The sequence below is a fragment of the Lissotriton helveticus genome, chromosome 12 (assembly GCF_964261635.1).
Source record: "Lissotriton helveticus chromosome 12, aLisHel1.1, whole genome shotgun sequence".
NCBI lineage: Eukaryota > Metazoa > Chordata > Amphibia > Caudata > Salamandridae > Lissotriton > Lissotriton helveticus.
Genome location: NC_136073.1, coordinates 100337154 through 100359748, shown reverse-complemented (window position 1 = coordinate 100359748; position 22595 = coordinate 100337154). Strand labels below are relative to the sequence as shown.

At 46.3% G+C, this 22595-nt stretch overlaps 1 protein-coding gene across 1 annotated transcript in view; it reads left to right on the top strand.

Annotated features, from left to right (window-relative positions):
* Positions 1-5278, top strand: part of LOC144797947 (extracellular calcium-sensing receptor-like) — a 164199-nt gene extending 158921 nt beyond the window's left edge. The window contains exon 6 of the mRNA XM_078668750.1: positions 4365-5278. Coding sequence (XP_078524876.1) covers positions 4365-5278 — 914 coding nt within the window. The remainder of the gene's footprint in view (positions 1-4364) is intronic.
* Positions 5279-22595: the final 17317 nt, after the last annotated feature.

Below are 22595 nucleotides of genomic sequence, written 5' to 3'. Positions count from 1 at the left end.
CAAGTCGATATTAGGAAGGGGTGTGCCAAGGGTGTCCCTTCCTAAGAGTGACTCACAAGATCGGAATGAGGTCATAACATAATTGCAGTTTATGGCCTACCTCAAGTTGGTGGTAAGCCAGTCACAAACTGGAGGTAGTACCCAGGGGACCCCTTCAGCTTTGTGACTGGCAGCCAAAACATTACTTTTGCAGTGCATGGGGCACGTGACGCACTACTTACATGAGAAAAACTGCATCGCATTCACTTGAACAGCATGTAGCTCACTGCTGTAGGGGCGGCCACGTGGCGCTTGGCAAATTAAATAAACGCACCAGGATTAAGTGATTTGCACAGAAACAAAAGTTATGAAGTCAACTTTAACAATATAAAAAAGCAGGAAAGCGTGCTTAAAAACAGCATTGCCAAATCGAACATAAATTTGCATTTACGCCTTATTTGAAGATTGTTCAGATTAATTCATTTAATTACTCTTAAAAAAGCGCTCACCTACGAAGAAGTGGATATGAACACCCTCAATGGCTGTGACTGCGGAATAGGACAAGTTCAAGAAGGTTAGCAGCTTATAAATACTTGCAGAAGGATGATTGGTCGAGCATGATGTTACTGGGTGTGAGAGCTGTGATTGGGCATGTTGTAATTGAGCATGCGCAAATAAAATGAAATATGTTAGGGGTACATAGCCAGACGGTGGGACTTATTGTGCACATGCGTAACATTAACACGCATGTGTGCATTGCAGCCCTCCTCCATAAAATTATAATGTATAACTAGCCATGCCCCGGAATTTGGCACTGGAGGGGGGCCACGCGACCCACTTCCCATAAAATAATTGAATACGTATACTCCGCTTATTGTCTTCGTACCATAAGCGCACCCTTCCGATCACGCGCTGAAGGCTAATTGTCTGTCAAGTGATTGTCAACATTCGAAACTAGAAACTGTTGGTAGCCATTTTATGTCTCGGTACAAGGGGACTGAAGAAGCGTGAGAAATGTGTGTTTAAAACATAAAAAGGGGGAGGGTAGACACACCCTAATCCTCTAGGTCTCCTCAGGAAGTCCCACAAGGTCTCCCTGGGCCCCTATTTTTTTTCTTTTTTGGGGAAAATCGAGGGGTGAGCGTATGGTCCATGCATTCTAGCGATATTTTTTTTAATAAAAAAAGTTGTGGGCTTCCGTGCGTCTTTGCTAATTTGCATTCTTTCAACTGGTTAGAGGAGATGCAGCATTGCTCTATCCAGGATCCACCACTGAGTAAGAAAAGGTAACGATAACACAATTTACCTGCTAAGTGAATTTCTACCCATAGGATAACAGTGATGTACTTTTTAAGAAAGCTAAAGAAAATTATTAAAATAATAACCTCAGATAATCTCTTGTCTTAATATTTATATTAAATATATATAAATACGTTTTTCAACATTGAAACAATCGCGGAAGTTGCGCCCACATCGCATCTGATATGTTTATGACGTCATGCACTACCGCGCTTCCATCATGTTGCGTTATACGTACATCTCGCGTATGCGCACGGCGTCGAGCACAAGTCGCATAGCAACTGCGTGGGAAAAGTTGTACCCATCGCACACCCTTCGCGGATCCTAGACAGCAACCCTAAAAAGGCAGACACGTTTCGCTCAGTAAATGAGTAGGGTGTTCGTAGGGTGCACAACTACAAAAAAAATAAAAAATAAAAAATAATAATTTAAGTATATTATAAACAATATAAAATAATGAAGAAAAATATTTTTATGTACAAACATTTTTTTTAAAAATGTGTAATGTAATTTAAAAAATAACATCTAAAAATAAAAGGATTAAAAAAATGTAGTTAGAAAATATTAAAAAACAATAAAAATATTTACAAATTAGCATTTAAAAATCTTTGAAATTCACTGAAAAATCATGGGTTTCAGATATATCATAGTTAGGAATTAGCATTTAAAAAACCTTTGAAATTCATTGAAAAAACCATAGGATTCAGGGATGTTATAGTTAGGAATTAGCATTTAAAAAACCTTGAAATTCACTGAAAATACCATACGTTTCAGATAAGTTATAGTTAGGTATTAGCATTTAAAAAACCTTAGAAATTCACTGAAAAAACATAGGTTTCTGGGAGGTTATAGTTAGCTGGACATTTCACTCGTATAAAACCACTGAAATTCCCCCGTTATAGTTAGTTGTACTAACTATAACTCTGTTGCCCGCAATACACTGCTGATGATGTCACATATTACATCATTCATGACATGGTCAGTGACATCACTGATGATATCTCAAATGACATCACTGATGACATCATCCATGTGACAAGCTGATACACCGGATCATACAGTAGCATAATCTTTTAACACACATTATAAAATATGAGGTACCATATTTGAAACATTGACACACCAGTACAAGTTTCTAAAAACTCACTCAGTGATTCCTACATCTACACACACATCTAAACACTTACCTATAGATTCACTCATACATGCTAACAAAGATCAATAGAACAGTATTAAATATACTTATATACCTACATCAACGTTACACACCAGCACATATCCTATTCCTTTATGCAAACATCCTACTGCTACAAGGGATCATTAGGTGGTGTTGATGAAAAGCTTTGAGGTAGGGTTTGTAACATGTAGACCTTTGAAATAAATGAACATAACTGTATGTCTTTCATTTCCCCTTTTTTAACCATACCAGCTAGAGGTCAGAATAATTTTTTTTCTTATTTAGCCTGGTATTTACACTTTATTTTCTCCTTTGATAAGACCCTCCCACTTTTATATTGCTTCCGATTCTTCATAGTATATGATCAAAAGTGCTCCCACATATTTGTCAGTAGCAGCACGACCCGTTCCGCAGCAGGACGGGAAGAACCCTATGATGAAGCATGCCTCCAAGGGAAATCTTTGTGGGTGAGGTTATTTTAAGAAAAGTCTCTGTTTTCTACCTAATATAAATAGTGGAAAAATAGACAAACAACACAGATGTACTCTCTTTGGGTATTACAGTATGCATAGGAGGCAGAGTTCTCTGTTTCCTGACCTCTATCGCCCCCTTCACTTGGTGAAATTATATTTTTGAATCACAACATCAGATATTTCTGTCTTTCTATATTTTGAACTAAATATTTTGTCTAAATACTGTGTCAAACATCAGCAGTGACTTTTCATTCTCAAAGTAGAACTGGCCAGTAGACATGTCTGGTTATGCCAATTCATTAATCACATGTTCTTTTTGACTATAAAATACCACCCAGCCAATCAGTAGTAACCAATTTTGCACTTCACTTGTTAGCACACATTTGATGAAATGTTATGGATTTTGATCAAACAAAAGTAGCTGTGTTCGTACTGTAAATGTTTAATGATGTTTTAATTGTACTTTTAAGGTTATTTATATCAAAAATCGAATAAAGCTATATTTGATTTGATGAAATTTGTCTTTTTGGAATGCCCTCCCAAACACATTAGAACAGTTGAATTCAAGAATTCATAGCTGCCTATTGAGTTTTAAACCACCACTTTTTAACTCAGTTTAAGATGAAAGTTATTGCTAGACAAATAAAAATAGACTTGTTTTCTTTTCTACTTTCTATTTATTTCTTTTATTCAGGGAGGGAGGACTGATATAGAGCTACTGTTTACAAAGTTAATGTACAACTGGAGATACATGTTTAAACTATTTGCATTTGTTATGAATCCCTAACTGAAATATGTGAACTTTTTGGACTTACAAAAGAATAAAGAAAACAAAATGATATGGTTATACAAAAACAAGTAAGGGCCTGATTATGACTTGGGCAAGGCAGCACCTGCTCCCTCCCGTCGCCGCACGGACAAAGCCATAGTCAGGCCGCCGGCCAGAGAAGGAGTTTCTTCCTATCTGTGGGCTTTTTTTGGGGCATTCCCATGGCAGTTACTCTAAAAATGGGCCCCAAATTGGGAACGATAAAAACAGTTCATGGAGGAAAACAAACTCCTAATATGCTTGGCTGGACCTTTGCACACCCAACAAGGCTATTGATGCCTCTGCACCCTGCAACAGCACCAGGGAATGGCAGTTCCCTGGCAGCTGCAGTGGGCTATGGCGAACCAACCGCCCTAGTTGCAAAAGGGCAGCAGGTAGACCGCCACCGCCATGCCCCCATGAGTCTGGCAGTCCATAGATGGCCAGACTCGTAATTGGGTCCTTTGTATCAAGCAAGCCTCTACATACTAATTCAAGGAAATGTACCCATCTTTCATGATACTTAAACATTTAAAATTGTGTTTATATTGTTTACAATTGTTTGATTCTAGTAAGATGCAATTTATTGAAAAGTACACAGAAGGCAAATAATGTATTTCTCTCGCAGATTCTATCAGTTGCTGGGCATGTCCAAGTGAACTTTGGCCTGATTGGACAAGAACGGTGTGTATTCCCAAGAGAATAGAGTACCTTTCCTATCAGGAACCCCTGGGGGCAACCCTCACCAGTGTTGCCTCGCTTTCCTCATTTTCAACAGCTGTCATTTTGTTTGTTTTTCTCAGGAACAGTGACACTGCCATTGTTAAAGCAAACAATAGGGAACTCACCTACCTTCTCTTGGGAAGTCTCATATTAGGTTTTCTCTGCTCTTTTCTCTTTATTGGAGTTCCTCAGAAACTTACCTGCTTATTCCGCCATTCTGCTTTTGGGATCATATTTGTTCTTTGTGTATCTTGTGTACTGGCCAAAACCATTATGGTAGTGATTGCATTCAATGCCACAAAGCCCAACAGTCTGATGAAGAGGTGGTTGGGCCCTAGTGTTCCTGTGGTTACAATATCGGTTGGCACTCTGGGTCAGGTCCTCCTCTGTGCTGTTTGGCTGGTTCTTTGCCCTCCATTCCAAGAGAAAAATATGAAACTAAAGACTGGGGCAATTATCTTCCAGTGCAATGAATGTTCTGAAGCTGCCCTTTGGAGCATGCTAGGATACTTGGGATTTTTGGCTTATGTAAGTTTTCTGGTGGCTTTTGTAGCACGGAAGTTGCCTGACAGTTTCAATGAGGCCAAATGGATCACCTTCAGCATGCTTGTGTTCCTCAGTGTTTGGATGTCTTTTATTCCAGCATATTTAAGCACGCAAGGGAAATACATGGTGGCTGTGGAGGTCTTTGCAATAATTTCTTCCAGTGCTGGATTGCTTATATGTATATTTTTTCCAAAATGTTACATCATTTTATTGAGACCAGAAAAAAACACACGGGAACACATATTAGGCAGAAGAAATATTAAAAAGAAATAAAACAACCGAGCGATCCACTGTCATTTTCACCAAACTACAAAGTTAGTCTCTTCCTGACAACTCTTAGAAATGCTAAGGAAGTAAGCCAGGGTGAATCCTGTAAATCTTTCACAAACTCTCTATTTTGTGACATATTTACAACAAATAATTGAATATAAGACATATTTGTCCATCCCTTCATAACTGGCTTACAAAATTGCTTATTTGTTATCCAGTGTCACTTGTGTGCAGGGTATTGCTGGGAGGAATATCTTGTTTCAAATGTGGTTTTCTCCTAATGCAAGTTGAAAGTGCTGAATTGTTCTTTTGCCGAACGTTGATGCCTGCTGTGAGTATAGCTATAATCTGTATGGCAACATAACCTCTTTTGAATTACGTTTATTATTGTCTTCTGCACAATTAACACAATTTGTTCTGTTTTCATTATGTGTGGAAATTACATGTTTTACTACAGACATACAATAAAGTCACTATGACATTGAATTTAGAAATGATTATTTTACGAAGCATTGAGTGGATCAACTAATACCCGTAGATTCATCTTTACAAGTATTCAGTATGTCGGCCCTGGTCAAACAGATGAAGTAAGAAACTCCCTCAACTTCCTAGACCTACATGTAGATGGACATTCTTACAACACACCCAAATTCATATGCATACAAGTTCAAATAGATACCATTGTCCCATATTACTTTAGCTTTTAATTCTTCTTTCCTCTATTCTGGTTTGCCTCATTTTCCCTTCTTTAAAAGAAAAAAATTGAACAACGTTACAAGGAGAAGTACAGAAAGACACTATTCTCTAAACTAAATGGAGAATGCAAACGAGGGCAAAAGAAATTTCAGCCAGAAGCACACCGCTGGATGAGATTCAAGGAAAGTTCCTCTGACCCTTTCATAGTAGCAGAACGTGTATACGGGTGCAGAAAAGCTGCAAAAACTTCAGACCATACATTAAGCAAATAGAAATTTCTTCAAAATAAGATTGGACAGGACAGTGAAACATCTAGCAAATAATTGCAGCACCAAAATATTAAGCAGTGTAGATGAATGTATAAGCCAAGCATGACATATCAACAGTGGAAGGCTAGTAGGCAAAGTTAGTAGGTACTCTTCAATGATTAAAAGTTCTACAATATTAGACTAGTAGTTTGACGTTTTTCCATGACTATCTTGTATCTTGTGTGGTGAAAGCATTGCTGAGAATATTCCCTGATATCTCCAAGTTTACTGGGAGAGGTTCATTGTTAACGCGCCAAATGATAACTAGTATCCGATTGACTTAATAGCACTATTTGAAAAATGACTACATTTTATAAGGATGACGGGCACCAAGGTGTTTTTATTTTGAAATGCTGACACTTGTGGAATCGCATATTTATCCTTGTGAAAAAGGCTGTGTATTTCCCCTGTATTTTTGTCCTAAACCTTTAGCCACCATTTATAGAAACGCGTTTTTAGATCTACTTAAACACATCATGGCATTTTTCGGTCTTGCATAGGTAGCGCATGCTCTGCCTCTACGAGGCATCAAGTAATCAGTATTACTAGTTAAACTCCACCCATTACATTTCTCTTTGCTTCCTCACTTGCCATTGGTGAAATCTGGCATTGCTCTTTCTTGGCTGGTGGTCCATCACGTCATTTCAATTTTCTTCAGTTTCTGGAGGAAGCAGCATCGATCAACTTCTGTTAACTTGCGCTGCAGAGCGGCATCTGTTAATGTAGGCACTACTTTGTTTGTTTTTCCATGGCGCCTGGTTCGCGCCCCTCGCGCCTTGTTGTTCTCTGTAGGCTAAGGTCTTTCAGCCTATACAGGGAGCCGCACCGGCTCTGCTGCTCCAGACGCCTACTCTTGCACTTCGGCTCGCTCTCTGTGTCTGACTTTTGCTCGTTGCACAGACACTCTGCATCTAGGCAGCGACGAGGTCCCTCCCTGGGTTCTCGGCAGGGGCTGTCGTGAGCGGAGCCGCCGCATGTGGCCATCGGGCAATAACCACGCCCGAGACCAAAGTGGGGTAAAAGGCCGCTTTATTGGACAGGTAGGCAATATACAATATAAATACATAACAGATCATAATATGAAACATTTCCCAAACTAACACCCCCATCCCCTAAGCCATATCCCCCTGTCAACTATTTCCCCACCTTGTTCGGCCTAAACCTCCTCCCCAAATGCCTATCTCCATCCCTGCCTACCTCTTGACTCCAACTTCTCTCCCCTGCTTCCCTCTGTCCGAACCTATTGCTAATGCCCCCACCCCTTCCTGCCTGTCTTGCTTTCCTCCAAATCTGCCACCTGTCCAAGCGACGACCACACGGAACGAACTTTAATGCATATGGAAAAACAATCATTGGCAAAGTCATACAGAAAGTTATACAGAAATTATACAGAAAAGGGGGTGGAAGGGTGGGCCAAATTTCGCCAGCCCTACCTCTCCTCTCCTCCCAAAGTGCGCAATAAAACGCTGGGAATGCCCGCGCTATTGCCACCAGCCAATCCCTGCGGCCCCCACCCGCGTGACAGTCTAGGGCGTACCATCGCCCGAAATAACCCGGGGGTGAACACTCTGCGAGTGTCACCCCCGGGACCCCATCGGGCAATAACCACGCCCGAGACCAAAGTGGGGTAAAAGGCCGCTTTATTGGACAGGTAGGCAATATACAATATAAATACATAACAGATCATAATATGAAACATTTCCCAAACTAACACCCCCATCCCCTAAGCCATATCCCCCTGTCAACTATTTCCCGACCTTGTTCGGCCTAAACCTCCTCCCCAAACGCCTATCTCCATCCCTGCCTACCTCTTGACTCCAACTTCTCTCCCCTGCTTCCCTCTGTCCGAACCTATTGCTAATGCCCCCACCCCTTCCTGCCTGTCTTGCTTTCCTCCAAATCTGCCACCTGTCCAAGCGATGACCACACGGAACGAACTTTAATGCATATGGAAAAACAATCATTGGCAAAGTCATACAGAAAGTTATACGGAAATTATACAGAAAAGGGGGTGGGAGGGTGGGCCAAATTTCGCCAGCCCTACCTCTCCTCTCCTCCCAAAGTGCGCAATAAAACGTTGGGAATGCCCGCGCTCGCGCTATTGCCACCAGCCAATCCCTGCGGCCCCCACACGCGTGACAGTCTAGGGCGTACCATCGCCCGAAATAACCCGGGGGCGAACACTCTGCGAGTGTCACCCCCGGGACCCCATCGGGCAATAACCACGCCCGAGACCAAAGTGGGGTAAAGGCCGCTTTATTGGACAGGTAGGCAATATACAATATAAATACATAACAGATCATAATATGAAACATTTCCCAAACTAACACCCCCATCCCCTAAGCCATATCCCCCTGTCAACTATTTCCCCACCTTGTTCGGCCAAAACCTCCTCCCCAAACGCCTATCTCCATCCCTGCCTACCTCTTGACTCCAACTTCTCTCCCCTGCTTCCCTCTGTCCGAACCTATTGCTAATGCCCCCACCCCTTCCTGCTGTCTTGCTTTCCTCCAAATCTGCCACCAGGAAAAACCCCATCACGGGTGTTTTTCCTGTCCCCCCCACCCTGTCTGTTAGCTGTGAGGAGAGGAAAGTTTGTTTTGTAAAAACCACTGTCGCCAAACAGGATAAATCTCTATTCCAATGTGAACCATGTGCCAAACAATATAAAAGCCATATGCTGTCGCCAGCAAAGAAACACCTTCCAAAAATGATATGCTCAGCAAAGAAACTACCACCCCAATAAAATCTGAAAGTTAACTAGACATAAAACTAATAGATCAGTAAGTATAAAACTTTTTGGAGAAGGAAGTAGGAGGGGGAGAAAAGAAAGAAAAAGGAAGGGTGAGGTGGGAGGAACAGGGGAAGGAGGAAGTGGGGGCGGGAGGGTGGAGAAATAGAGATACAAAAAAGATGTACAGTTAGACTAAAGGGGCCCATTCACTGAAAACTAAAATGCATAAATATGCTGTCGCTAAAACAGCACAATCTTAACATCATAGATTGACATTTAGAATCCCAGCAATCATTTCCCGTATATTCAACAGATAAATTTCATTGCCAATGAAAGACAGATGAACTCCTTCATGTCGGAAAAATTGAAAAAACTGCCCTATTAACTTCGTCATGCACCAACCAAGAAATACAATTTATAAAGCAAAAACTTTGGAGATCCCGATATACTTTCCAGCGTGCCCGTTCTAATGCCGTGAAACTGTCCGCCCCTTTCCACACTCTCCTGGGCAGAAGAGCTGTCAGGATGAGACGATATACGGGCCATGCCTTTAAGAAGAGTTCGAGATCAGTCTTCATTTCTATTAACAGCCCCAAACTTGGCAACTGGACCAGGTCATTCTCTCCTACATGTATCAAAAGGAAATCTGGCATTCTTTTAAATGAAAATTCACTGACCAGCGGCAAAACCTGGCCCCATTTCATCCCGCTCTTTCCCCACCATGATAAAAAAACTGCATCTGAAGAAAGGCCCAATTCCTGCCAAAATGTCTTGTGACCGCCTGTATAGCTGCCCACTTGATGAACGAATGGCCAATTAGCCACACTTGCTTGCGCGCAATCTGAACACCTAAAAAGAAATTACAATTAGTATCCTTCAGCTTACATTTTTATGTTCCAATTGTCTGATGTAGCGCAAAAAGCAATCGGAGGACTAGCGCCCTAATTTTTTAATGTCATCAATAGAAAAAACCCACCTGTACGCTTCTGAGGCCGCCCCAATGCGAAAAGAGTGTCTACCAATTCTTTTGGGGTTCTCACCAATATTCATCAGAGATTTTCTCAGCATGGCTAACAGTTATGATGCTTGAAGTTGTGAGCCATCTTGATGACGATAGAGAATTGTGGAAGATGCACCCCCTATACTTAAAAACTCAGACCAAGCTTGCACGGGACATAGTAAACCTCCCACATCCTGCAATATTACCATGAAACCTCTACCTGTCTGGCCAGTTTTTGAGTGTTCTAGAAAAATGTCAATGTGTGCATGAAATCGTGAAACATGTGTTGTCTTTAGGTAATCATTAATTGTAGTATCAAGCAGCTCTGAAAGCCTGCAAGCCCCAAAAAGGCGCCATACCATACACAATTTATTCAAATGGAACTCGAAATCAGAAAAAACAAATCTTGGGCAGGGCTGTGATAATCTTGCATAATAGCTTTAGCGATATAGGATCCCTTTGGTGTGAACCCCTCCTTGATTTAGCCCAACCCTGCAGCATTCCCTTACCCATCTCACCTATGGAGGGCTCATATCCCCAGAAGGATTTCCTGTAAAACAAGATACCTGCTAATTTACCAGCTATAGTAGCAGAGGAAACATTCTACTTGATATTAAGCATAATAAATCGTAATATGTCCTCTCTACGTTGTTGCACACCTAAACCAGTGCAAAATCTAAACATAGCACCTGAATCTAAAAATTTCAGCCAAGTTCTTCTGTAAGCTAATTTGGTGCTGTTTGCTAGAGAGTTCTCGATGAGCTGATAAGCATGCATATCCCCAAATTCCATATCTCGCTGGGGAAGGATCTGTAGCAACTTCAACATCCGTCTGTCTTTCGCCTTTTGCCCGTTTATTAAATCCACAACTGTCTTGCTGTCAACATTGAATAGAACTGTTTTATTGGACAGTTTGTGACCCCATACTGTCAGAACCACTATGAGTGGGTAAAATTCTAAGGAGGCAATAGTCTATTTTTGCAGCAACCCAAATGTCCGGGCCATTCCGCCACACACCACTTACCATCCCAAAACAGGCCGAAACCATGAGCACCAGAAGCGTCAGAAAAAAGGTGGAGTTGCCAGACAAAATCTTCGTTCAGGGAGCAAAGAGTTATGCCATTAAAATCTGATAGAAATGTTGACCAAACCTCAAAATCAGCTCGCGTATGTGCGGATAACCGTATCCTGTGATGTGGAAGTTGTATGCCTGACATAGAGAAACCCAAGCGCCTGCAAAACAACCTGCCCGCACGTATGACCTCACAGGCAAAATTGAGGTGTCCTAGTAGCCGTTGTGCTTCCACTAAAGTGAGTGTGCGTGCAGTGCGTTAATGGTCTAAGAGCCCTGTTACATCTGATATCTTCTTTTGAGGAAGCCTAGCTCGCATCTTGATGGTGTCTATCTCAATGCCGAGATATGTAAAGGCAACAACAAGGGCCTTCAGTTTTGTCCTCCGCTAATGGCAAACCCAGTGCAAACCACTTGAAATCGTGTAAAGCAGCTTCACATTGGTGAGAATCAGCTGCACCCGTAAAGAGAAAATCGTCCAGATAGTGTGTAATGCCCTTATGTCCTGTGTGGAAAGAAAAACACCATTGAAGAAAAGAACTAAATGCTTTAAATAGCTTGCATGATATGGCACATCCCATGGGAAAAGCCCTCTCAACAAAAATGCTGCCCTTTGAAAAATATGCCCAGTAATGAAAAATCTGATGGATGTACTGGCAATCACCTAAAAGCGGATTTAATGTCACATTTGGCTAGCTATGCCCTCTCCCCCATGTCCCTGATCATAATCAAAGCCGAATCCATTGATTCAAAATGTACCATGGAGTCCTCCTTGGAAATAAAACCGTTAACAGAGGAACCTTGTGGCCATGATAAATGCTGAATCATCATAAACTCGCCTTCGGTCTTCGTTGGCACGACACCCAACGGGAACACAATCAAGGTTTCCAAGGGGCAATGATTAAAAAGGACCTGCCATCCTACCCTCTTGCACCCCCCTCAATCATTTTCTCGAACTATGTGTGGAAAAATATGGGCAGATTTTAAATTCTGCGTAAATCTAGGGCTTCTTGGGCCTTGATAACCAAGTTTGAAACCTTCTCAAAAACCCCAGTGTAGTAAAGCCGCCGCCTGTTGGTCTGTGTAGAACTGTAACCATTTACATAAAATGTCCACCCTGATTGGTGTAAAAGTCCGTATTGCCAAATTGTGTTGGAAAACCTCTGCCTCTGCCCGGCAAACGTTCCCCGAAACATTGCGAGACTGCATGTCTTCCCGTATCCTTCATTGAAAATCCCAGCATGCACCGGAAACCATTGTCTGAGGTCTATTCCATGCCCCCCCACCCCATGGTGGGCCTAAACTGAAAGGGCCGGTAAGGGACTGCCAAACCACTAGCTGTGTGCATAGATGGGGGTGGCCTTTGGGGTACATCCACTGTATCCAAAGCTTGTTATCAACCTCCCCCCATGGCTTATCCTGCATTAATGTTAAGAGGGCCCTAGACTCCTCATCATAATAAAGCCATGCGTACCACCCAAATTCAGTCGCTGCCTTCCTAATGATATCAAGGTACTCAAAAAAAGATACTGATCTTTCAGGAAATTTCTCACAATATACACTGGCAAAAATGAGAAAGGCAGAAGTCCATGAATCTATATTTATTGGTACCCTCGGCCTTTTGGAAAGTTCCCAAGCTTCCTCTTTGGATCCCTCTTCTTCCATAGTTTATCTTTCGTGACCTTGCTTAAGTGAGCACCTAAAGGCATGGAAACAGCCATATAAGGTAAACGCTCGCACACGCCATTTGCGACATAGTCAGAAACTGTCTTTTTTGCCATCTTTTCCAATTCTAATGCCGCAACGCAGTTGGACACTGTGAATCCCTCTTTATTCTCATGACCGTAACTGTGCTAAGGAGCTAAAACATTCTGTGTACCATCAGTGCCCACCCCTGTATCCGCTCTTACACGTTTCAAAGGTTGCCTTGGAGCCTCACCTGTTGTATTGTATGCCTGGTCATCAACAGAAAAACTGTGCTTCGCTCCCTTGCTCTGTCTCTTCCCAGTGGCTCCGTAGATGACTGCTTCATGTCCCTTGCTCTGTGAAAAATATAATCTGGACAGATATTTAGCATACCCCCCCTGGCCTCCAGCAAATGTGGGCAAAAAGCTTGCCAAGTCCTTGCAATCTGACAACTCCCCTTCCTCCGAAGAGTCATGTTATTTTTCCAGTAGAACATTACTTACCACCCCTGTTGTATCTGCCCTACCACCCCTGCCACTGCCACTAGGTAATTCACCATCTCCAATCCCCCCCTCAAACTCCCTCCAATTTTTTTACTTTTTTTTTTGAATGGCGCAGATCTCTTGTCATCCAGTGGAATGGGAAAAGTCGCTGAACATTCCCTGTCCTTCTTACTTCCGCCGTTGCAGGACGCTTGATGCCTGGCTGAAACACTCTTACTGCCTTTTTTTGTGCCTGGCAGCATTAAGCCCACGTTGGACTGCGAAACGCCAGATTTCGCAGCCGAAACCATGTCAGTCTCCTTTCACTGTAAATGATCTGCCCTTATCGGTGATTTCTCGCGGTATCTAAACCCATTGATAAGATTCTGCAGGGCCTCTGGGAGTACTAAGCTGATCGGATACCATTTCATTAGAAATATCCAATAAAGGATTAATTTTCTTGAATCTGCAGCAACCTCATAGACACAAAACAACTGTTATAGGTAAGGCTTGTGTAGCATCGCAGTTTGGGGAATAAACATTTTAATACATAACAGAATTTACCTTTTTACTTGGTAAAAATAGGAGACCAGCCCCTGTCAGACAAGTCCTGAGAAAAGTCATTCCTTCCCACCTTACTCATGCCAAAAATGGGAATGTTCGTGCTACGAGTATAAACTTTGGCAGGTATACTGGGCCTATTTTCTATCTGACCACCAGGTGGAGACCTGGTAACATTAAAGGCTTTATTGGAAAAAACCTGGTGCAGTTGTGTTAGTTTTGTAACACAAGCTTTCTCGATGATAGAGAAAGAGGGTACTGTTTGTTTATGCATTTTTATATAGCGCGGACTTAACCCGAAGGGCGCTTCACAATATGAACAGTAATGATACATGAGGAGAAAATTAGAAGTGAGCAATTTACAAAAACAAATGTTAAGTTACGTGAGGTAAAAGTGACAATTGCAAGCAAACAAAATATAAGAGGACTTGTTGACTGTGCGTGTGCGCACCTTGTCCCCCTCCCTCGTGAAGCAAAGGACATTTTCCCCGCAGGCGGGGACCCTGGAGCCGGCATAGAAAACAAGCAGTGAGTGACTTTCACGTAAATGGGAAAAATTGTGAGGGGTCTGTAGAGTCCTAGCATGAACACGGTCTAGTGTTCAGGAGTGATGTAACACACTTTACACCCACCCACCACAGACGTCATGGTGTCACATGACGCTGCCAATAAAAGGGGCCGAGCGCACGTGCTCGTGGCCATTCCCACTACCCCTAACTGGTGTCTGTGTGCACGTCATTGCTGCTGTCCACCATGAGGGCCTAGGGCCCTTCCCAATTCTACACTGGCGACGAGGCCGGTAGGGCAGCCCATGCGTGCCACTACCCACAGCTAATCTAGAAGAAAAAGGGGAAGAGAGCTGCCCGCCTGAAGGGCATCCCCTGCAGCGAGGCGCAACGCGCCGAGAAGCCGGTGGGCACGTCGGAGCCCCACAGCAAGCCGACCGGAGCCCACCCGCGTCGACCGCCACCAACGAGTGCCACCAGAACCAGCGGACCGCCCAGTGCCCACCTGCGACGGCCACGAGGCTGCAACCCCCACCGGAGAGGTGCACGGGCCGGGCGGAGCCCACCCGCCACGACCGCGCCAAAGCATCTGGCCCGCCTGCCGAAGGTGAGCCCCAGGGGCGAAGCGCCCGCCATGAACTTTGCCAATGCATAGGCAGGACCAGCGGAGCCTACCCGCGGCCTGCCCGAGTCGTCCCACGCCCCCGCCGCGTGTGTGCTTAGAAGCGGTGGGGCACAGAGACTAATGGTGGCGTGGGGAAGTGCGGCCGGACCCGCAACAACCGTCAACAACGAGGGGGAGGGAGCGGAGTAGCTAACCGCCTCCCGACCCCCCTCGCAACGTGATCCGGGCCAGCGGAGCCCACCCGAGGCCCGCCGGTAGCGCCCCCCCCCCCCAAAAGGAAGACTCAGCAGCGCCTGCGGAGCCCACCCGCGGCCCGCCGGTGGCTCCCCAACAAAGAAAGTACAAGCCGTGCCAGCGGAGCCCACCCGCGGCCTGCCGGCCCGACAAGGACTCACACGCAGACACAAGCATGGCAGGTCCCCGCCGCGCAGCGTGTGCAAAGTGAAGCTGCTGCGGCGGGAGACCGGAGAGTGGGGCCTCATCAGCATTTAAAAAGGCAGAGCCGGCGGAGCTCACCCGCGGCCTGCCTCAAGCGCCCCCCCCCCGCCTTGGGAGAAAAGTGACTGGAGCGACGCGCTCAGAACATTTGCCCCCCCCCGCCCGCGCGGGGACTGCAGAAGCCTGCCGCGGGCTGGGAGGGCTCAGAGAAGGAAGGCACAGCGGGCGCCGGCAACAGGAGTATGCCACCGTCTCCTCGGTTCCCCGGCAGACAAACGAAGTGCCTACAAGCGGCCAGCGCCGCTGAAATTAACTGCAACTGTGCCCCAGGGACACGGGCTGCCAGCACGCTCACAAATAGGGGAAAGTGAAAGTGCCGGTGCACCCGGCAAGCTTCAGAACATTTGCATTTCTGCCCCCAAAAGTGAAAAGGAAAGAGACTCACCAGGAGGACAGTTTGAAGCAGGTTCCCAGCAGCAGCCCCAGCCCCCTGTGCACTGAGAGAAACAGTAGAGTGCACATCAGGGAAGACAAGACCCACAAGACAGGCTGCTACCAAATCCAGCAATCACTGCCACCCAGTGGCCAAAAGCAAAAGTGCACCTACATCCACAAGAACTAAAACAAGCATTGCACAACGCAAGAGAAATCAGCAACAGCAAGGGGCAACAGACTGAGTAGCGCCCCCAGGGAAAGCATCTAAACTCCCGCAGCAAGAAAGCATCTAAACTCCCGCAGCAAGAAAGTGCGCAACAGCGCAGGTGACACCCACCAGCAAGGAGTCGGCAGCTGCCACTCCCAACGCGACGTGGGAAGAGGCGCGAACGCCTCACTAGGCATCCAAGCACTGACTGACGTCTGGAGGCAACGACTGCCAAGCACTGGAAGAACGTCCAGGGAAACGACTGCCGCGATCAAAGGACGGAGAGAGCAGCGACGCCTTGTGGCCACAGGCGCTCACCGCAGCATCAACTACTCCCGCCAACGGTCCAAAGCATCAAGTACCTGACGACAGCCAAAACAGCAAGTACCCAATGTCACGCAACAGGCGTCCCAGAACCCTGAACAGTAAGTGCGCAAACAACGCGCCACGTGGCGACGCACAGCCACCGCAAGCAGAAAGAAGAGCGCAGGCAGCGCCATCGCGCAGAACAATTGTCGCGGACAACCACACAACATGGCGCCTCCCAGGAGCCGATCCGCAGAATGATCGCCCATCAAGTGCCGACCCGCGACAGGTCCATGGCGCCTCCCAGGAGCCGATCCGCAGAATGATCGCCCCTCAAGTGCTGACCCACCACGGGTCCCCAAAACTGTTGTAGCGCAAAGTCCGACAGGACGACCGAAGGCAACCTGCCTGGCATCGGCAGAAGTGGACCACCAACCGGTCCAGGACGTTCAACCATGAAAAGGTCTACGGACGTGGACCCCCGAACGTCACCAACAAGCATCAAGAAAAGAAAGCATCAAGAAAAGAAGGTTCGCGACACCAACTCTGGCTGCTGAGGAAGTAGGAGAAGGTGTCCCCGACGGGGACAAGACCAGGGGTACACATGCAGAGTGCGCGCACTGCATGGAGGACCCAGGTCAGGAGAGAAGACACAAGATCGGTCCAAGTGATGTCGCGATGCAGGAGGGAGAAAAGGAGAGATCCGAGTGGCACGTCTGCCACCGCGAAAAGGAAGGAAGAAAAGAAGAGATCTGAGTGGCACGTCTGCCACCGCGAAAAGGAAGGAAGAAAAGAAGAGATCCGAGTGGCACGTCTGCCACCGCGAAAAGGAAGGAAGAAAAGAAGAGATCTCAGTGGCACATCTGCCACCGCGAAAAGGAAGGAAGAAAAGAAGAGATCTGAGTGGCACATCTGCCACCGTGAAAAGGAAGGAAGAAAAGGAGAGATCTGAGTGGCACGTCTGCCACCGTGAAAAGGAAGAAAGTATATCCATGTGGCCTGTTGCCACAGTTAAGAGTAGAAGGAGAAGTCAGTGCGAAGCAACGTCCCCACAGTGAACCAACCAAGGAAAGAGAGAGGAGTGCAGGAAGACCACTCACACTCCCGAAGAGAAGGAAGGCGACAAGTGCCAGGACAACGGTGCGAGGAACACGAGGCCGGAAGAACACCAGTGGCAAAGAAGACCAGCTGATCGATGTTTCCGCACACCCAGGATCTGCGGAGAGGAGCAAGCGAGACCGTTTGTGACATCCACCTTTGGGGTCACACGGACACTGGACAAATGCCAGCCGTGGTGACTCAGGGGCAGAGGCCTCCGGGACACAAGTCCCCGCGACGAGAGACGGTCCTCCGACGCCCATCCGAAAAGGTCCGGGGAGGGCGAAGACATCGCAAGCAAAGACAGAAACCAACAGCTACCTCGGGACAAGGCTGCGGAATCTGAGGTGAGGCACATCGTCTCCTCCCTACCCCCACTGACGGTGGCGTAGGAACAACCTGATGTGGCACATCCAGCCCAGCGCAAATCCGAGAAAGAGGACCTCAAGGATATCCCGTGGCAGGGGAACACCGACGAGAGGGGTCATCCTGGTGAGAGGGATGCCTTGCAACGGATCTGCCTGTTGCCAAGTAGGACACAGACTACAAGTAAAGCTAAGGCCGAGACCGGAAATCGTGCATCATTCCCCGGCGAACGACAAGAACTCTAACTGCACCCATCGCCATGGAAGTAGCAAAAGAAGGACTGTGAGGACAATTTTGCCGCAGAGTCGTCAAAAGACTGGTTCCATCGAGCACCCCAAACCGGTGCCACTGTGAACTGATGTTCCCCGCAGCAGATTGAACATCATCTGTGATTCCAAGCAGCGGCGGATAAAAGGACTCAGCGGAAGTTGAACACTTTACTGCATCCTGATACAGTTTGTTTTTCCCACAGGTTGATTTCTGTATGTGGGTTTTTGCGATTAAAAAATGGGAGGGATGTAGAGTCCTAGCATGAACACGGTCTAGTGTTCAGGAGTGATGTAACACACTTTACACCCACCCACCACAGACGTCATGGTGTCACATGATGCTGCCAATAAAAGGGGCCGAGCGCACGTGCTCGTGGCCATCCCACTACCCCTAACTGGTGTCTGTGTGCACGTCATTGCTGCTGTCCACCATGAGGGCCTAGGGCCCTTCCCAATTCTACAGGGTCGAACACGGGGAGTGTGAAGGCGAGCCCTCGCTTGAAAAACAATCAACCATGGCCGCTGACACACCTCCCGCCACACGGCACCCCCCCTCCAACCCGACCGATGCTTGGGACATGAGTCCTCCCACCCCACCTCAGCAAGCATACGGAGCGCTTCTTTGGCCCAAGCAGTCTGCTCCATTGTGTGGAATATGAACAATTTGAAATAAAAGGCCTCATAGCGCTGCCCCAAATTTCGCCAGCCCTACCTCTCCTCTCCTCCCAAAGTGCACAATAAAACGCTGGGAATGCCCGCGCTCGCGCTATTGCCACCAGCCAATCCCTGCGGCCCCCACCCGCGTGACAGTCTAGGGCGTACCATCGCCCGAAATAACCCGGGGGCGAACACTCTGCGAGTGTCACCCCCGGTACCCCATTGACTCCCGGGATGAGCTGCATCGGAGGGGAGCAGGGGGCAGCACTGCTGGCTCTCCGGCTCCGGGCAGCGGACAGGCCCTCAGGAAACAAAAGCAGCGGCCCCGACCGGCCGACATGAAGCTGCAGGCCATCATCATCGGCTCCCGAGGGGTGGGTAAGACCAGCCTGATGGAGCAATTCACCAACCACACCTTCTGCGAGGCCCGCAAGTCCACCGTGGGTCAGAGCCGTGGCTAAGAGCCTCTCCCAGACCCACCTCAGCACAGCCCGAGACCGCTATTTGAAAAGGAAATGCTTGTTTAAAGAGCGCCCCCATTCCACGCTTTCACTTTCACGGCGGCCCCGCTACTTTCTTTAGACTGGGCTAGTCTAAACAAAGGAGCGCATCGGCTATTAAAGTGAAAGAGCGCAATGGGGTATTTTTATCTTTTTTTTAAAAAGCATTTGTTTGTCAACTTGACAAACAAATGCTTTGATCTGTAAAAGCTCCCATTCTGTGCTTTCACTTTAATAGCGACCGCGCACCTTTGTGTAAACGAGCCCAGTCTAAAGAAAGTAGCGGGGCACCATGAAAGTGAAAGCTCAGACCCCAGCACTTGTTTCATGTTGTATTCAACATTCAATGTCATCCTCTTGTAAACAAATCACCTCTGAGTGCCTAGTGTGTCTAATTAAACAGTGGAAAATGGTCACGAGTCGGAAGGTAAAAGGACCTTTACTGTGCCTTTTTTATTCAGTTTCTATTACAGAGCAGAAAACATTGTGCAAAAGATTGGTTACACCAGTGAACAGTTTTGTAACACGTCGCACCGTTACATGCTTATTTCACAAAAAAGGATAACAAGATTTCTAACCTGCAAATGTTTAAAAAGTGAGACACTCACACTGCGTTGTTCAATGGTGCAATGCAAATAGAAGCTTCCAGAATAATACGGTAGAGGTGTGTGTTGAGTGCAATCGTCCTTCTTGTCCTTGTGACATTGTCATTTATACGTGTAACTTGCCCACTAGGAACTGAAGAGATGTTTCTAGCAGTCATGCACCGAAGCATACAAAATGCCGAAGAAAGAATAAAGTCAATTAGTAAAGTCTGCACATCACAGAACCTTCACTGCTGAAACGGAGAGATATGGTTTGAAAACGATCTAGAGACCATAAAGAAACGGATGTTATCTTCATCCAAGAATGGCTGGTGCTATATCTGCATTACCCTGCTAATTATTTGCCAAGCCACCTTTTTTCTGCAAAATAATTGAGAAAGTGAGTTAAGCGTCTACAAAAAACATGCAGTTTCACTCGGGTATGAGCAGCAGGCATATCAAGTCTATGACGACACTACACAACACAGTCTCCCACACATCTTCACTGATGGAGTCCGAGAGTGTTTCCCCCTCCCCCTTGCCTTCTGATTTTGCACGTCTTCCTAACGTCTGCTGCCTTTGGGTTGTTTTCCTTCCTTCTGCTTTCAGAGCCAGGATGGGTTCATATGTTTTCAGAATGGTCTCAGCCTGGGCTCTCCGGCCCCTTCCTTCGGCCCCACGTTTGTTCGTTAAACAACATTCAGGTGGGGCGGCGCAATGCAGCAGCCTACCTAGTGTCATCCTGTTTAACTACAGACGGATAGATAGGCCTATTAGAAGTCCTCCTACTCTCACACCGAAATGACTTGTATTGTTGCGCTAATACGCCCACATTAGGCAATATTTTTTGTAGGGTTGAGGCGAAGTTAAGTAGTTGGTGCATAGGTCACCAAACAGGTAGAGGGAGCAATAGAGGGGTAGTGGGGGAGGCTAAACAAGTGATGATTCTCTGTGGTTCAGAATGGACTAAATGTCGCAGGAGATATTGGCCTGTGTGGTATCAGAAAGTGGCAGACGTGCCTAAGAAATTTTCGTAGTCAGACTAGCCCAGTTATAAATACTAATTGACACCCTGTCCCCCACGCCATTTATGTGCCATCACTTTATTCACGTAAAGACTGCCTCAGAATGACCCGATGCAGACAACCCAGCTCCATACAGAGATGTAGACAATGTCTATTCTGCTTTGCTAGACTTAACACAAGACCAAACAACAAAAATCCACAATACTGTAATCAAAAATAGACTTTAAAAAGGAAGAAAAAACCTTAGTTCAATGAAGATGGTAAATGCAACACTTTACTCTCAAAGTACCTGGGATGCGTCACGCAATACAAACAAAAGGGTCACAGGGAAGTTTATGTGCTGTACCTTACCCTCAGGGGAGTGAATGCATTGGTTCTTTACTGCTGCACAGAGGAGTTAAGGCTCGCTTCCTTACTGTGTGGGGAGTTGATGCGTCGTTTCTTACTGCGGCCCGGTGATGATGCAACAAGATGGCGCCTCAATACGACGATCCGGTGTGATGTGACAAAATGGCGTCTTTGATGTAATGCGACATGTTGGATGGGATGCGTGCGTGCCTGAAGGCCGTGCAGCAAACTCAGTAACTTCTGAGCCGCAACAGGCCCTGCGACACACTTCTCCGGTGATGCGACTGCGACCTCTGCGGTGGCAACACGCTTCTCCTGCGATGCGACACGCTTCATTGGTGATGTGACGGCGAACAGCTGCGGTGGCGGCTCGCTTCTTTGGCGATGTGACGCCAACTGCTGTGGCTGGGACACGCTTAGTCAATATAGCCAAACTGCTCAGGGGCGTCTCCTCCTTCAGATTCTTTGGTTCTTCTCCTTGGCAAAGGTTTGCCTTGATTCCCAGAAGTGATCTAAAGTTCTGGGGTCTCGGCTCCAATATTTATACCAGTAAATCCTTTGTCCACTGAAGGGAGAGGGTGCTTGTGCCCAGCCAAAACTAGTTCTGAGCAGCTTCCTGGCAGGAGGAGAAGAGAGCATTGTTGAAAGCAGACCCGGCCCAGGTAGCTGAAAGGAAATCTCCTATCCCTACTCTCTATTCTATGAGGGCTCAAGTCAGAGAAAGGAAATCTCCGCCCCCTATTCTCTATTCAATGCAGGTTCTAATCAGCCCAGCCCTGACCCATCAGACTGCTGGAGCCAAAGCCCTCTCCAGCCCCCTGTCACTCACAAACCAGACATGGAATACACAAACCTAGCAGAGGCATAATGGATGTTTTAGCCATGAAAATACCTACTTTCTAAAAGTGGTATTTCCAACCACAGAATGTAAAAACCACCTTCATTTAAAGATGTATTTTAACATTCTGAGTTCAGGCATACTAATCTCGTATTTCTACCTAGTTCGTTGAGTCAGTTAGGATTATAAGATGTTATAATGAAACTACCTATTCTGGCCTATGGGAACAGGTAGCCTTGCAATATTGAAAAACTAAATTGGCTGTAATTCACTATCAGGACATGCCACACACATCAGGGCATGTCCTACCTTTTACATACAATGCACCCTGCCTATAGGGATACCTTGGGCTTACCTTAGGGGTGACTAACATGTAGGAAAGGGAATTTTTAGGGACTGGCAAGTGGGAGCACTTGCCAAGTCGACATTGCAGCACCTGCACACAGGCTTGCAATGGCAGGCCTGACCCACATTTTACAAGCTGCTTCTGTGGGTGGTACAATCAGTGCTGCAAGTCCACCAGCAGCATTTGATTTACAGACCCTCGGCATACATGGTGCACTGTACTAGAGTCTGAC